Source organism: Acanthochromis polyacanthus, chromosome 2 (assembly GCF_021347895.1).
Source record: "Acanthochromis polyacanthus isolate Apoly-LR-REF ecotype Palm Island chromosome 2, KAUST_Apoly_ChrSc, whole genome shotgun sequence".
In the NCBI taxonomy this organism is placed as follows: domain Eukaryota; kingdom Metazoa; phylum Chordata; class Actinopteri; family Pomacentridae; genus Acanthochromis; species Acanthochromis polyacanthus.
This window is the reverse complement of record NC_067114.1, coordinates 883,665-897,467: the sequence shown is the minus strand read 5'-3', so window position 1 is coordinate 897,467 and position 13,803 is coordinate 883,665. Positions and strand designations below refer to the sequence as shown.

Sequence of the window (13,803 nt, the reverse complement as noted above, 5' to 3'; positions counted from 1 at the left end):
AGAAAATGTGCTGAACGTTTCTCTGTGCACAAACACACATGAACTGAATCTAAATGTGTTTATGTGCACAGAGAGCCGGACGATGTCTGGAGAAAATAGAAAACCTTTCATATAATCACAGAAGTCAGTGAACTTTGAGGGTTTGAAATCTATCAAACACTGAAAGCCAAATTAGCAGTTAGCCCACACGCCATGACAGACAAATACCCCAGCAGCCGCTTTCCATTTCGTCACGTTCCCGTTAATAACACACAGTTTGAACAGCGTGCTGCCGTTTCTGAGCCTCAGCTTTGCCCTGCACTCACTTTTCTGACCTGAAAACAAATGGAAATGTCATGCAGACTGACATTCTTTCCGTATGGTTTTGTTTCGCCCACTTGCCAAGCAAATGGAAAGCAGATCTGGCTAAGTGTGACCGCAGATTGTTCCTCCAGAAAAAGAAAAGCATCACAAACATTTCTGTGGCTGTGCTGAGGAATGTGACGCTTAAACAACATCATCCAGAGAGTTAGCGGGGGGAATATAGGCCCTAAAATCACGGCTCGTCTCCAGTCGTTTTACTGTGAAATAAAAACTAGATTGTGTTTTGTGTGTGTTTAAGTGACCACAAGGTGTATTTGTCCCTAAACCAAAGCTGCCTCTGTTTCCTGTTGTTTTTAGTGGATAAACTGTAAACCAATCATTTTTAGAGCTAAATGATTGGCCGTGGATGAGATGTTCCTGCTCCCACCCTGCATTAGCAGCTGTGTGTAGATGTGCATGTGTAGTCCCTCTGTATCGTGCTTTTATTTGTCAGCTTTGTGAGTGTAGTAGAAGTGTTTTATTTCTGTGGTTCCTCGTCACACCGAGAGTCTTTTTTTGTTACGTTGTTGTTATTTTGTTTTTTCTTCTTTTTTTTGTTTCCCTTTCCTTTCTTTCGTTCCACTGTCATTTCCATTTCAACTCCTGCTCCTTTTCGGACGCCCCTCCCTGTGCGATACTTCCTCCATCCCTCCCATCCCTCCCATCCCTCCTTCCTCCTCCTCCTCCTCCTCCTCCTGACCCCCAGACGTAGCCCTGCCCTCCTTCCCTCCCCCCTCACTGACTCCTAACACTACTGACCATGTAACGCCAGGCTCTGGAGGTGTAGCCGGCCCAGCAGGTCCCACCCCCTCCGCCCCCAGAGACGTCGTGGCTTCGCTGGTCTCCACCAGATTCATCAAACTCACCTGGCGACAGCCGGCCGAACCGCACGGAGACGAGCTCACCTACTCTGTGTTCTACAGCCAGGAGGGCAACAGCAGGTAAAAGATCAGACAGAAGAAGATGAGATTAGAGAAGAGAAGATACAATAAGATATGATAAAAAAGACAGGATACAGTATGATAAGATATGATGAGATGTGACATAATAAGATATAATAAGAAAAGACACGATCAGAAGAAACAAGATATGATACAGTACGATAACATACAATAAAATAAGATGTGAAAAGTAAGATCTGATAAGGTACTTTAAGACAGGGTGAGATATGATGAGAAATGAGATACGTTAAGATACAGTGAGATACACAAAAAGATACGATGAGATGTGTTAAAATGCCATGATATAACATGAGATAACATTTGATACAATAAGATACAATGAAATAAGATATGATAAAAAAATACATACAATAAGATATGAAATAAATTAAGATACAATGAGATATGATAAGATACAAAAAATAAGATACAATAGGGCAAAAAATGAAGATATAATAAAAGTCTCCATATAGTACAATATACAACAATACACCAACAATATATACAACAACAGTATACAAACATACATGTGTTCCAGAGTATCTAATTAAAGCCCTGATCATGGCAGTAAGTGTTCATTAAATAACAGACTGTGATTCCTCAGACTTACCTTTTCATACAAACAACAAAAAAACATCCGTTCTAAAGCTGGACTCTTATTTTTCCAGCGGCCTGTGATAAATTCCTCACAGCTTCATGCGTTAAGGATTTACTGTATTCTACTGAAGAGGAAATTTAAGATGCTGACAGGATTTTCCACTTGTCCTCCTTTTCTTGTTTGGCTGTAAAAGAAGCTTTAAGCAGAAGTGGTGGTTTCTCTGAGAGCTGGAAGCAGGGATGGAACTGCAAATATCATCATATCCCATCTGAAAAAAGCTGAGGAGTGCACTGATACTGTCCAGTCAATACGTGGTCTGAAACCACTTCTCCTGCTTTGGATGGAGACAAATGAGACAATATGCTCATGATTGGTCATTTAAGATAAAATAAGATCGGTCAGATAAGACACGATGAGATAAGTTACGATAAGATGCGTTGAGATACGTTAAGATAAAATAGGGTACGATAAGTTATGATGGTTAGGTAAAGATTATTTTCATGGAAACAAACCTCTAAATATGCAGCTTTGATCCACAGAGATGTTTTTAGGTGTTTAGTCGACGACCACTGAGGGACTTTAAATACCCGACTGCAAACATTAATTTCGTCTGATTCTTACGGCAGTTAGAACACCCAGAAATCACTAAATGTTCTTGTGCCTGGTTGTCCACATCAGGGAGCGAGTGGTGAACACCAGCCGACCGGGGGAGATGCAGGTCACCATCCAGAACCTGATGCCGGACTCCAAGTACCGCTTCAGGGTGGTGGGCCACAACAGCAACGGGCCGGGAGAGAGCTCTGCAGCGCTCAGAGTGGCCACCCAGGCTGAAGGTAGCAGACACACACACACACACACACACACACACACACACACACACACACACACACACACACACATGTTTGTTTTTCTATACCGGTGGGGACTTACCATTGACTCCCATTCATATCTAACTCCTAACCCTAACCCTAACCTTAACCATCACCAAATCAATGCCTAACCCTAAACAAACGTTTTTGCACTTTTACATTTTTATTAACAACAATATGGCCAAGAAAACGGTGTTGCCACCCGTGGGGACCTCATTTTAGGTCCCCACCGTAAGACAAGTCCCCACCTTTATAGCAAATAGTCAGGTCAAAGTCCCCACCGGAATAGCAGAAACAAGTACACACACACACACACACACACACACACACACACACACACACACACACACACACACACACACACACTCTCTCTCTCTCTCATTCATATGTGCTCAGTAAACATAAAGGCCAAACTCCAGCCGGGAACACGCTGAGGCAAACAGGATGCTCACAAACAAACATTCACACAAACAAATATTCCCTCTGGTAGGAAAACGCCGGCCTCAAACCCCCCCGTCTCCCCTCCACACACACAGGGAGGCTGTTTGGAGCTGAGCTTTAAGGAGACCACCCAACCAGAGCAGCTTCTCCTCTTGTTTACTCCACAACATTCACTAGAAGCCCTCAGTGTGTTCCTGCTTTAAAGCTGCCAGCAGAGCAGAGAAATGTCTCAAATTAGTATTCCAGATTGTAGCCGGTCTGTACAGAGGTGCTGCAGAAGAAGCAGCTCATTAGCATGTTCTGACTGGAGGACAAAGTGGTTTTTCCTCTTTCTGAGCTTCACCCATGAAGAGCTGTGGAGGGGTTTCCCTGTGAGGACATCCCTCTGCTCCTGCTGCTCCGTCACTGTCGCTTTGTAGGTCAGCCGCCGCTTTTCTACCTGCTTTTCTAGCCGTGTCCTTGGTGGGAGGGCGGACGGATCAACACGTATAAAGAAGCACACATTCCACCTTAATGTGTGCCAGCAGGAGCCCAGTGAGGGTGAGCCAGCTGTGCAGTCCATCTCTGTCCACACTGAGCACCTTCAGAGCAGGAACACGCTACGAGCTGGAGCTAAACTGTTGACCTGCATCCGTGTGCCAGGCGTGTTCACACAGCGCCGCCCTGTATCCTCAGAGACCGCCTTAATGCACCTGTACCTGCACACACACCTTTAACACCCACTGACAAATGGGAGCTTGTTTGGTCTGTCAGGAGCTCCTGCAGCTAAACATCTCCAGATGGATGTAGAGCAGACATCTGTCTGCTGGCAATGTCACCGTGTAGAACTTACAGCCTTCCATGCTAGCTGTGTGTCACTGCAAAGGAGAGGATATTTTTAGTTTGAGGGGGTGTCAGCTGTGATTTTTGTGGGTTTTATTCCATTTATATCACATTAATAATGTAGAAATAGTAGCTGTGTTTATCCAAAGTCTCCTCATCTAATAGCAAAGAGAATAATCAGACTTTAATGTTTACACTTTATGTTCTCATTTATCAGCTGTTTGTCTTATTTCAGCCTCTGAACACTGAAACCCAACAGAACACCAGAAACTGTAAAAACAGGAAGAATCATCACATTTTCTGTTATGTCAGAAAATGATGAAAACTTCAGTCTAAACTTGTTTTATTTCATCAAAATCACTTTATCCTGCAAATGTACCAAAAATAAACCATTTCCTCTGAGCAGGTTCTGTAAAAACCTGAAAGTTCTGCATCTCTCTGTAACGCTGTTAGGGAGTCAAAGGATTAAACTTCTCAGACTTTTCAGCTGAACTGAGGCTGCATTTACACAGATCAGGATTAGACAAGCATGGAAACAAGTCAGAGATGTTTTTACAGCCAATAAATGGAGACTGACTGAAAACCCAGTGCAGAGAGGAGATAAATATGGAAACAAATTAGAAAGATTATGAGGAAAATCTACTTTAACAGTAAAATAAAAGCACCACAGCTCAGAAACAGAGGACAGCTGCTGGAAGGTAGATTCAGCGTGGTGAAATATCTCCTAATTCTGAGGAAAAACCCAGCTTTAGTTTTTGCTATTCTGTCTATTCTGTGACTTCTAGTCATGGCTGTCCTGTTTCCATGAAGGTGCAGGACTTTATGTTGCAGTGAAAAATGAGCCCAGTGAGGGAAAAAGGAGCAAAGAAAACAGCCGTAAAGTGTTCAGGATTCAGGGGGTTGAGGTTAATCTCTGGTACAGAAGGAGCTCCAGTGTGAAGCTTATAAACCGACACGTTGTGATCCAGATGCAACACAAAGAGTGCAGGAGAACGCTGCCCAGAGATGCTTCTGTTGAGGCAGAGGAACAGCAGATCAGCCCAGTCTGGATCAGCAGAGCGCCGCCTGGTGGTCACAGCTGCAGCTGAAACCTGCTGAACTGAGGAAGAAAAGTGTGAATGAGTGAACAGAAACGTCTCATTTCTGCTCTTCTCTTGTCTTTCTCTGTAGTCCAAGTCCCCGGTCCGGCTCCTAACCTGCAGGCGGTGTCCAACACGCCCACCTCCGTGTCCCTGAGCTGGGACAAACCGCTCACCGGCAACGGAGAAATCCTCACCTACAAGCTGTACTACACGGACAAGAGCGGCGGCTCCGAGCAGGTAGGATGGACCGGCTTTAGAACAGAGGTTAGGTCCTGGATCTGGTCCAGACCTGGGTCTAAGGATCAGACTAATTCCTGGGGAGGTTTTCTGTGCGTCAGGAGGAAGAATCTGGGTTCCGATGAAATCCCAATATGAGGGAAAACCTCCTTAAACGGGCTTCATTTTTGACAGTTTGATTGATATTTGTGCAAAACTTCTGTCACTGAAGAAGGAAATGCTCTTTTAAGATGATTTTACATTGAAGTTTTTGCACAAAGTTACTTTTTTAATGTTGAATATGATTTTTTTCCCCTCATGATTGTCGTCTGTGGTGCAAAAAATCCTCCAGTCTAAAATTATATGAAGGTTTCAGGTGTGTAAAGAACAAAAAATCAAGATGGAAAAAAAAGGAAATGAGTTTATTTCTGCCATAACGGTGCTTTTACTGTTCATTTCTCTGTTTGATGTGTTCAGCATTAAACTGCTGGATGTGTTCATCAGGTTACAAACTTAGAATAAAAAGCTTTAATAAACACACATTCAGCTGGTTTAATTAGAATAATGACAGAATGTGTGAATGTAACATTAATCTGGATGGAAGGGAAAAGAACCAGGTAAAAATATAGATTTAAGACATTTTTTAAGAATGTAAAGATTAAAAAAAACATTTTTTATGATCTTATCTGCTTAAATGAAGAGCAACTGATTTAAAAACTAAATAATAAAAACCTGGAAATAGTTACTCATATCAGATGGAATAAAAATAAAAGCTCAGAGAAAAGTTTTTCATGCATGTAAAGGCTAAGTAATGGCAGTTTTTCCTTATTCTAAACGTTTAGTTGCAAAATGCTTCATAAAGAGCAACAGAATGAGGAACTAAATAATAGATTTTAATTCTACATTAAACTGGATAGAAATTAAAGCAGATTATTTAAAGAGGTATTAAAGTGTTTTCAGGTATGTAAAGGCTATAAAAGCTGTTTCCATCTCTGATTGCAAAGTGCTTCATGAAGAGCAGCAGATTTATGAAATAAATGACCAGAAATTTAAAGTAAATCCACATTAACCTGGATAGAAATAAAAATCAATAGTTTAAAGAAATATGAAACATTTCCAGGTATGTAAAGAATGAATCTTTTATTTTCTTTTTCTCCATCTTAAGTGCTTCATGATTTTAAAAGTACATAACATGGAAACAAAGTGTCCAGAGAAATGCATTCAGCAGATAAACTGAGTAAAATGTTAAAAAGCTGAAGCTGTTTTTTCATCTGAGCCGGGTTCAGAGGAAGATTACTTTTCCTCAGCGTCTCCTTCTCTCTTTCTTTTTTCCCTCAAAATGTCACAAGCAAAGAGTTGAATGTAAATAAGCCAGAAGTAATGGAGCGTTTGCCAGCGAGTGTAATTTGTAAACCAAGAAATCCTAATCACACGCGACATGATTCCAGTGTCAGCAGAAGATTTTTACAAACAGAAACAAACGCAGCGTCACGTTTAGCAGCTCCTACATGCTTTAGATCTTCTGATTTACTGCCAGAATTAAAGCTTCATTTCAATCCAGATTCATCCGTCAGCAGTGAAGGACAGAAATGTTTGTTTTTCTGCAGGTTCAGGAACAAAATACTGACTTTTTTTTATGTGAACTTTACAGAATAAATCGTCTGTTTCATTTCACGTTTCTGCCCACTGTGGACTCATTTTCCACTGAATATGAAAAACCTGCAGCTCTGTGGAAACAGAACAACCAAGAGTAGAAGCAGAGAGAAAGAAATGACGTCATGATGCCATAAATCACTAAAACCTTGAAGTTATTTGATTATTTATGTTCTAAATTAGAAGAGAGGAATTAAAATGTCCCCACAGGTGTTTCCAGTACTGGATAGAAATGGTGACTTTACGAACCTGGAATGTTTTACTGTGTACATGAATGGATTATCTTCCTCTGTGTGAACACTGCCTGCAGTTCATCCCACTTCTACCAACCTCTGTCTGATGATTGCAGCCAAATCCACAGCAAAACACACAACAGGACATTTCTAGTTTTTACACAATGTTGTTCATGCAAACAGTTCATTTGAAGTGATTTTTAAATGAAAATCATTTTTGTGGAATCATTTTTTAGCCTCGATTTGTTTGTTTTTGGGGGTTTTGGGAAACGGTGAAAGTCCAGATGAAGTGTTGGAGAAAAGTCAGAGAGTTTAAAATCCAATAATTCTTTCTGTTTTTAGAGTTTCTGGTTGTGATAAATGATCATTTAAAAAATCAGCTGCTGGGTTTGTTTGCTGTCGAAGAACTTCACTTATTTTCATGTTCTGGTTTAAATAGTTCATTATTTTGATGTTTTCGATGCACAGACAGATGACAGGTGTGTTCACAGAGCTGAGTTTGAGGTCTTAAAGGTTCTTTATGTCTGTCTCTGTCTGTCAGGACGTGGACATCGACGGTCAGTCCTACACCTTGACGGGGCTGAAGAAGAACACGGAGTACAGCTTCAGGGTGGTGGCCAACAACAAGCACGGTCCAGGAGTTTCCACCGAGGACGTGGCCGTTCGAACGCTGTCTGACGGTCAGTTTAGTAGTTCTACTTTCTGACAGCTTTCATTTGGTTTTAACTCCACTGGATGTGTTTAGAGTTGATGCTGTAAATAGGAGGATTGTTTTAATCACAATCTGAACTTTACTGAGGATTCAGAGAAATCAGATTTCACACAGGAGGGATTTGTCTCCTTACTGACAAGAAGATTAGAAAACTGTTGGAAGGCTGTAAGTTTGGCAGATAAACAGGAAACAATCAGGGGATTATATGTCATAAAAGTAGTAGAAATACTTCTGCTGTACAGGAAAATGAAATGAATGAGCTGAGAAGGTTGGAGGTTCCACAGCGTTTAACAGGACGTCAGTGATCCTGTTTTAAATCTTTAAAGAGAGTAAATAAGTAGTACCACAGTGATCCATGTCTGCAGAGAGGCAGCGTCCACAGAATGAGTTAATGCACTGGTTCTTATCGCAGCCCGTCCATTCATCATTCCATCCACAGAACGAGTCCTCAGTGCTCCTCATCATTAAACTGCCTTTTCAGCTCAACCAACAGTTTCAAAGCTAAAATCCTCAGTTTATGAGTCAGAGAAAAGCAGCAAATCTGTTGGATTTAGATCCTAAAACTGAAGATTTTTCTCAGTTTTCTCCATTGAAGCTAAATGTTTAACTCAGATTTGTGTGTTTTCTTTGCAGTACCGAGCGCTCCTCCTCAGAACCTGACGCTGGAGGTCCAGAACTCACGGGTGAGACCAGCGCTCACTGAACAGGAGTTTCAGTCATGCATTTGTATTGTTGTCACGTGAGAAAAAGCTGCTAGAAACACCAAGAAAACATTTCAAAGCTAACTCAATTTTACAAAAGCGTTCTGACCTTTGACTTTCTCATGATTGTTGAGCGTTAACAGCAGATAGAAGCAGCTTTACAGCAAACACTGACCCATCAGCTGTTTTTTTTCATTGTTTTGTCTCCAGATAGAATGAAAGATTGAAGAATAATGAGAACTGAAGACTTCTCTGTCAGTCTAAATTTGCTTTCCCGTCATTTTCCTCTCATAAATTTGCTCGACAGTCGTATAAAAACACATTTATTTTGGAGTTAAAAGCTCTGACATTTGCTGCATACACCAGATGCAGCCTAACAGTGTTTGTGTGGAGGGTTCCAGAGAAGCAGCTTCATGCAGTAAACGGTTAAAGGATGCGTAGCCTGCAGCCCGAAGCTCCGCCGCTGTGATTAGAGCGCCGGCAGCTGCAGCCTCCTGGTTCAGAGGGTCTGAACCTTCATCGATCTCCTCATCGGCAGGAGACTCGCCTGTCAGAAGGTTTTATCCTCAGCATCACTCCATCTGTACAGAGCTGGCAGAGACGTCTGCAGCTCAAATCTAAATGGAGAAGAGAAAATATTAGCCAGGGACTGGATTTACTCCCAGGTAGGAGTTAGATTCAGGTCAGGAGAGCTGCAGAGGCTGAAAACCAGCTCATATCTGCTCTGAAAAGGGGATTTTTTTCAGGTTTCAACCAGATGATTCCTGACAGTCTGCATGTGTTTAACCCTCTGAGCAGTTTCTGTCACATGTCTTCTCACTGTTTGCTCATTTTCACTGCAGTACCGAGTCCTGAAGCTCTGTGGAAACAGAACAATCGTGGCTAGAAGTAGAGAGAACTGAAAGATATCTGCTGTCAGACTGCACAGCTACAATCCCACAAATTATAAAAAAATAAACGATCCAGAGTTGAGTTTAGCTGGTTATTTATTGTACAAAAACTCTACAAACTTGGACTCAGCATGTCCAGCTTTTTTCCACATAACTGAGGTTTTACCAACACGACTGCTGTACTTCACTGCAGACACTCTTCATGTTTTCCTGCTTGTCTTCCATCTGCTCCGTCTGAACACCGCCTGCAGTTCAACCCACAGAAGTGTTGTTCTGCTCTTCAGTCTTTAACGGCTTCATGCTTTCACAGAGGATGCAGATTGTTTTAGTTTTTGACAGAATCTGTTGACAGAAAGCGTTTTTTAAGTGAGATGTGTAGAATGAGATTTAGATCAAATATCACCATTTTCTGCTCACATTTGGTTGTTTTTTTTTCCAGACGAAACCGAAAATTAGATTGGATTAGGGAAGGATAAAGTTTAAAATCCAACGGTTCTTTCTGTTTTTACAGTTTTAAGCCGTGGTAAATGCTGTAATACTGCAGATTTTATTTTTCCAGATCAAAACTAATTTGCAAACATGACCTGGCCAAGAGGCGCCAGCAGTAAAGAACTGATCACACAAATAGAAACACAACAAAGAACAAGAATTAAACTCCACGTCTTTTCAGACCACGGTTTTGGGCTCATTCAGTGTTTTTCTGTTTAAAATCAGGTCACTTTTCATCCAGTAAATCTATTTAACAGATATCCTCTGAGCTTTCATTAAATCAGATCTGCTACCACAGGTTTCCTCCTCTCATGTTCACAGGTGACAGAATAAATAATTTTCTTTCTAGACTGGAGTTCTTTTGGCTCACAGACAGACGCTCCTGGTGTCTCTAAGTTTCATTGTTGAATCTCATTTATTGGTTAAGCATTGGACAGCAGTGGATGGAGCTGCTGCTGATTGAAACGGTCTGACTGTCTACCAGCAGCCGTTTGATCTTCACACAGAGCTGGACTTCTATTTATTGTGGATTTCCACCCGGGCAGTGGATTACATTTTACAGAAGATCTTTCTCTCTTGTGACATGTGAGACAGCAAATGCAGAGGAAAAAAGCGAGCTGGAGATGGGGAGAACCTCGGGGTGTGTGCTTCGGCTGTAGAACCGTCAGCCGGCTCTTCCAGCTCTCTGCTGGTCGATGCCGAGCCCGACGAGGGAAGAACCGACACACAATCCTATCAGTCAGTCCCAGCTGGAGCTAGAGCCGGCCGCCCACGCTGAGGGACGCTCAGCTGAGATCTGTGGACCGAAGAAACGCTCTGGTGGTGATTTTAAGAGTCTGAATGGATGGTCCACATGCAGCTGTCCCTCTGCTCTCAGACAAACCAAATTAAAAACACAAAAATAACATCTGGCATCCTTTCTTCCTCCACACTGAGGAATGGTTCTTCTCATTTCTCTCTTTGCTGTCGTGGTGTTTGGTTCTGGATGCAAACAGTCATTAAGGCAGTAATTCCAGTGCGGATATAAAGATACGAAGCGTTTATGCAGTTAGCCGAACGGAACAGAGGATAAACCTCATTAACATGCGTTTCAGATTCAGTCTCCTCTTTGAGTCTCGTCAAGCAGAACCTCCGTCTTTTACCTGATCTGACAGACATGTTTCTGTGATCTGTCTCTGCCCCGTTTCTCCCTTCTGGCATCCGTCTGCCTCCCCACCTCCCCCCGAGGTTCTCCACAAGTCTATTAACGGGTTTTCATGATTAGGAGGAGAAGAAGGAGAAAAGCAGCTCCCATAACGAGCCGGGCCGATAGCGTACGAAGAAAAATGAAATCATTGAACACACTTAACACGGATTTAATTTGTGCGATCCCTCCAGGAGCACACGTGTGGCCTGTGCATGTTTCCAGGCTCTTTGTGAAGCGTTAATTAACTCTTCTCCCACGCTGGGCCTCCACCGACCTCCTGCCGAGCAGACGTCCCACCACGGAGGAGCAGAAAGTCCTGCATTCATCTCTGCAGGCTTCACTCCACCAGCAGCGCTCCTCCTTCTGCTGCTCATCTTTATTTACCTTCTAATGCATCAATTTGTGCTCAGAGGGGAGTTTGTTTTCTGTAAAGGAGCGTTTGTTGAACCTGCAGAGTCACGTTAGCGCTGCTCAGGTGTGATGCTAGCTGCTGAAACGTGAGGTCACCTTTAACCCCGGTGTCGTCCTGCAGGTCACATTGACCCGTTTCAGTGTGAAAATGTGGGAAAAAATCTGTATTTCCACAGTAAAACTTCTGATGTCCCATTTTCAGCATTTTTGGGAAATCTTTGAACATTTTTTGGTGGAAAAAAAAGAAATGTTAAACATGTTTCCTAAGAACATTCATAAAAATCAACCAAAATCCAGCAAACTTCTCTGGATTTTGGTTGATTTTTATGAGAATGTTCTTAAATAAAGTTTTGCTGATATATATGGAATCACTTTAGATATTTTTAAGTTTTTTTGTAAGATTTTTACTCATTTTTTGAAAATAGTTACAAGTATTTTCTTGCCAAATTTAAGGATTTCTTTAAAATAAAAATTTTTAACAGAAACTTTTAAGGAATTATTGGAAATTTCTTCCTGAAGGTTTTGCAAATTTTCAGATTTTTTTTTTTTTTGCTGATTTTTGGGATTTTTTTCAGACAGGAAACGATATTTTTTGGTGCCGGTAAATGAGTACAACAGGAGCGTTGAGCTGCAGACAACAGGCGGTTGTTGAAGAGCTAAACACCTCATTCTGTGTTCTCCAACTCTTCTTTCTTCTCAGAGCATCATGCTTCGCTGGCAGCCTCCACCCCTGAGCGGCCAGAACGGGGAGATCACCGGCTACAAGATCCGCTACCGGAAAGGATCCAGGAGGAGCGAGACGGCCGACACCATCGGAGGAACCCAACTGAACAAACTGATCGATGGTAAAACTCTACAGCTGGCTCCACTGCAGGAATCAGACTGTCCAATGATCTCCTGCTAGAACGTGGTGCATTCAGTCAGACTAGTCAGATCTATTTACTGGGTGTTAATTAGCGTAATCAGGCTGATGTTCCCCATCCATCTCCAATCAGACGTCTCCTCTTTGGTTGTCTGTTTAAACCTCCTCTCTGTGATGGTCTGCAGCTATGGGTCCTCTCTGGCTGGAATCAGGCAGAAGCTGCTCTGATGGATGGATTCATAAACCTGATTCCTCCTAAACACAACAGAAAACACTTTAATTATACGCAGCCTGCAGCTACCAAAAGAAATACCGTCGCTGCTCGGATAAATGCAGGAAGACGAGGAGCAGAGAGGACAGAGAGCGTTTTAATTCCTGTGAGTTATCTCAGCATAATGAAGTGTTGAGCAGGGAAACAGCAAACCAGATTTATTTGTGCTGGGCGTGTTTTTATGTGCAGACACACAATATAAAGATACAATAGAGAATGTAAAGCTTGTAAAAACCATCAGCATACAAAGTAAAATAGTCTAAATTAATAAAACGGGTGAAAGAGGACAACTTGTAAGATCATTTCCTGAAATACACATAAATCTGAACTATGAGGAACATTAGCCCTCGTGTCGTCCTGTGGGTCAAAATGATCCGTTTTAAAGTTTGAAAATGTGGAAAAAACTTCTCATGTCCACATTTTCAACATTTTTGGGAAATCTTTGAGCATTTTTTGGTGGAAAAAAAGAAATGTTATACATGTTTCTTAAGAACATTCACATAAAAATCTCAGTCAGTTAAAGTCACGTCATTCTGTCATTTAAGTCACTTTTAATGTTTCTCAAAGCTTTATCCACATACGGCCACAACGGAGCATCAATATGTGAAAGATATTTCTTTATTAGTGCATCATTTTCCATTGTACAGAAATCTAAATCATAGACAAGGGGCAAAACAGGAAAAATTCATTAAAACAGAATAAGAAAATAAGTGATCGAGTAATAAATGATACACTGAACAGACTAGTATAGTACAGGCGTGTGTTCTGCATGTGTACGTTATGTACGGATACCGGATCACGTGACCTAAATATGTAGCAGCAGGAACTGATGGGACTCAGAAACACCCCCACAGTTTAATCAGCTGTTCCTTGGATCATTTCTGATTGATAAGTCCTGATAAGTCCTCAGAGGTGGATTTGTAGTAGGATCACAATCAGCTGATGTTCACTGGTTGTCATGGTTACAGTGACGCCGTGCCGCTATCTGGTAATGATGCAGAAATCTTTAACTAATCCATGGATCCAGACTATAAGCTGCATCACTGCCAGAATCTGATCACTTGGTCCTTGTGTCATTTCTGAA

The 13,803-nt window shown here is 41.8% G+C and overlaps 1 protein-coding gene across 1 annotated transcript in view; it reads left to right on the top strand.

Annotated features, from left to right (window-relative positions):
- Positions 1-13,803, top strand: part of neo1a (neogenin 1a) — a 222,098-nt gene that overhangs the window by 171,268 nt on the left and 37,027 nt on the right. Inside the window, 6 exon segments of the mRNA XM_051937001.1 lie at positions 1,049-1,283; positions 2,560-2,714; positions 5,184-5,332; positions 7,739-7,877; positions 8,543-8,592; positions 12,287-12,431. Of these exon segments, the coding sequence (XP_051792961.1) occupies positions 1,049-1,283; positions 2,560-2,714; positions 5,184-5,332; positions 7,739-7,877; positions 8,543-8,592; positions 12,287-12,431 (873 nt within the window).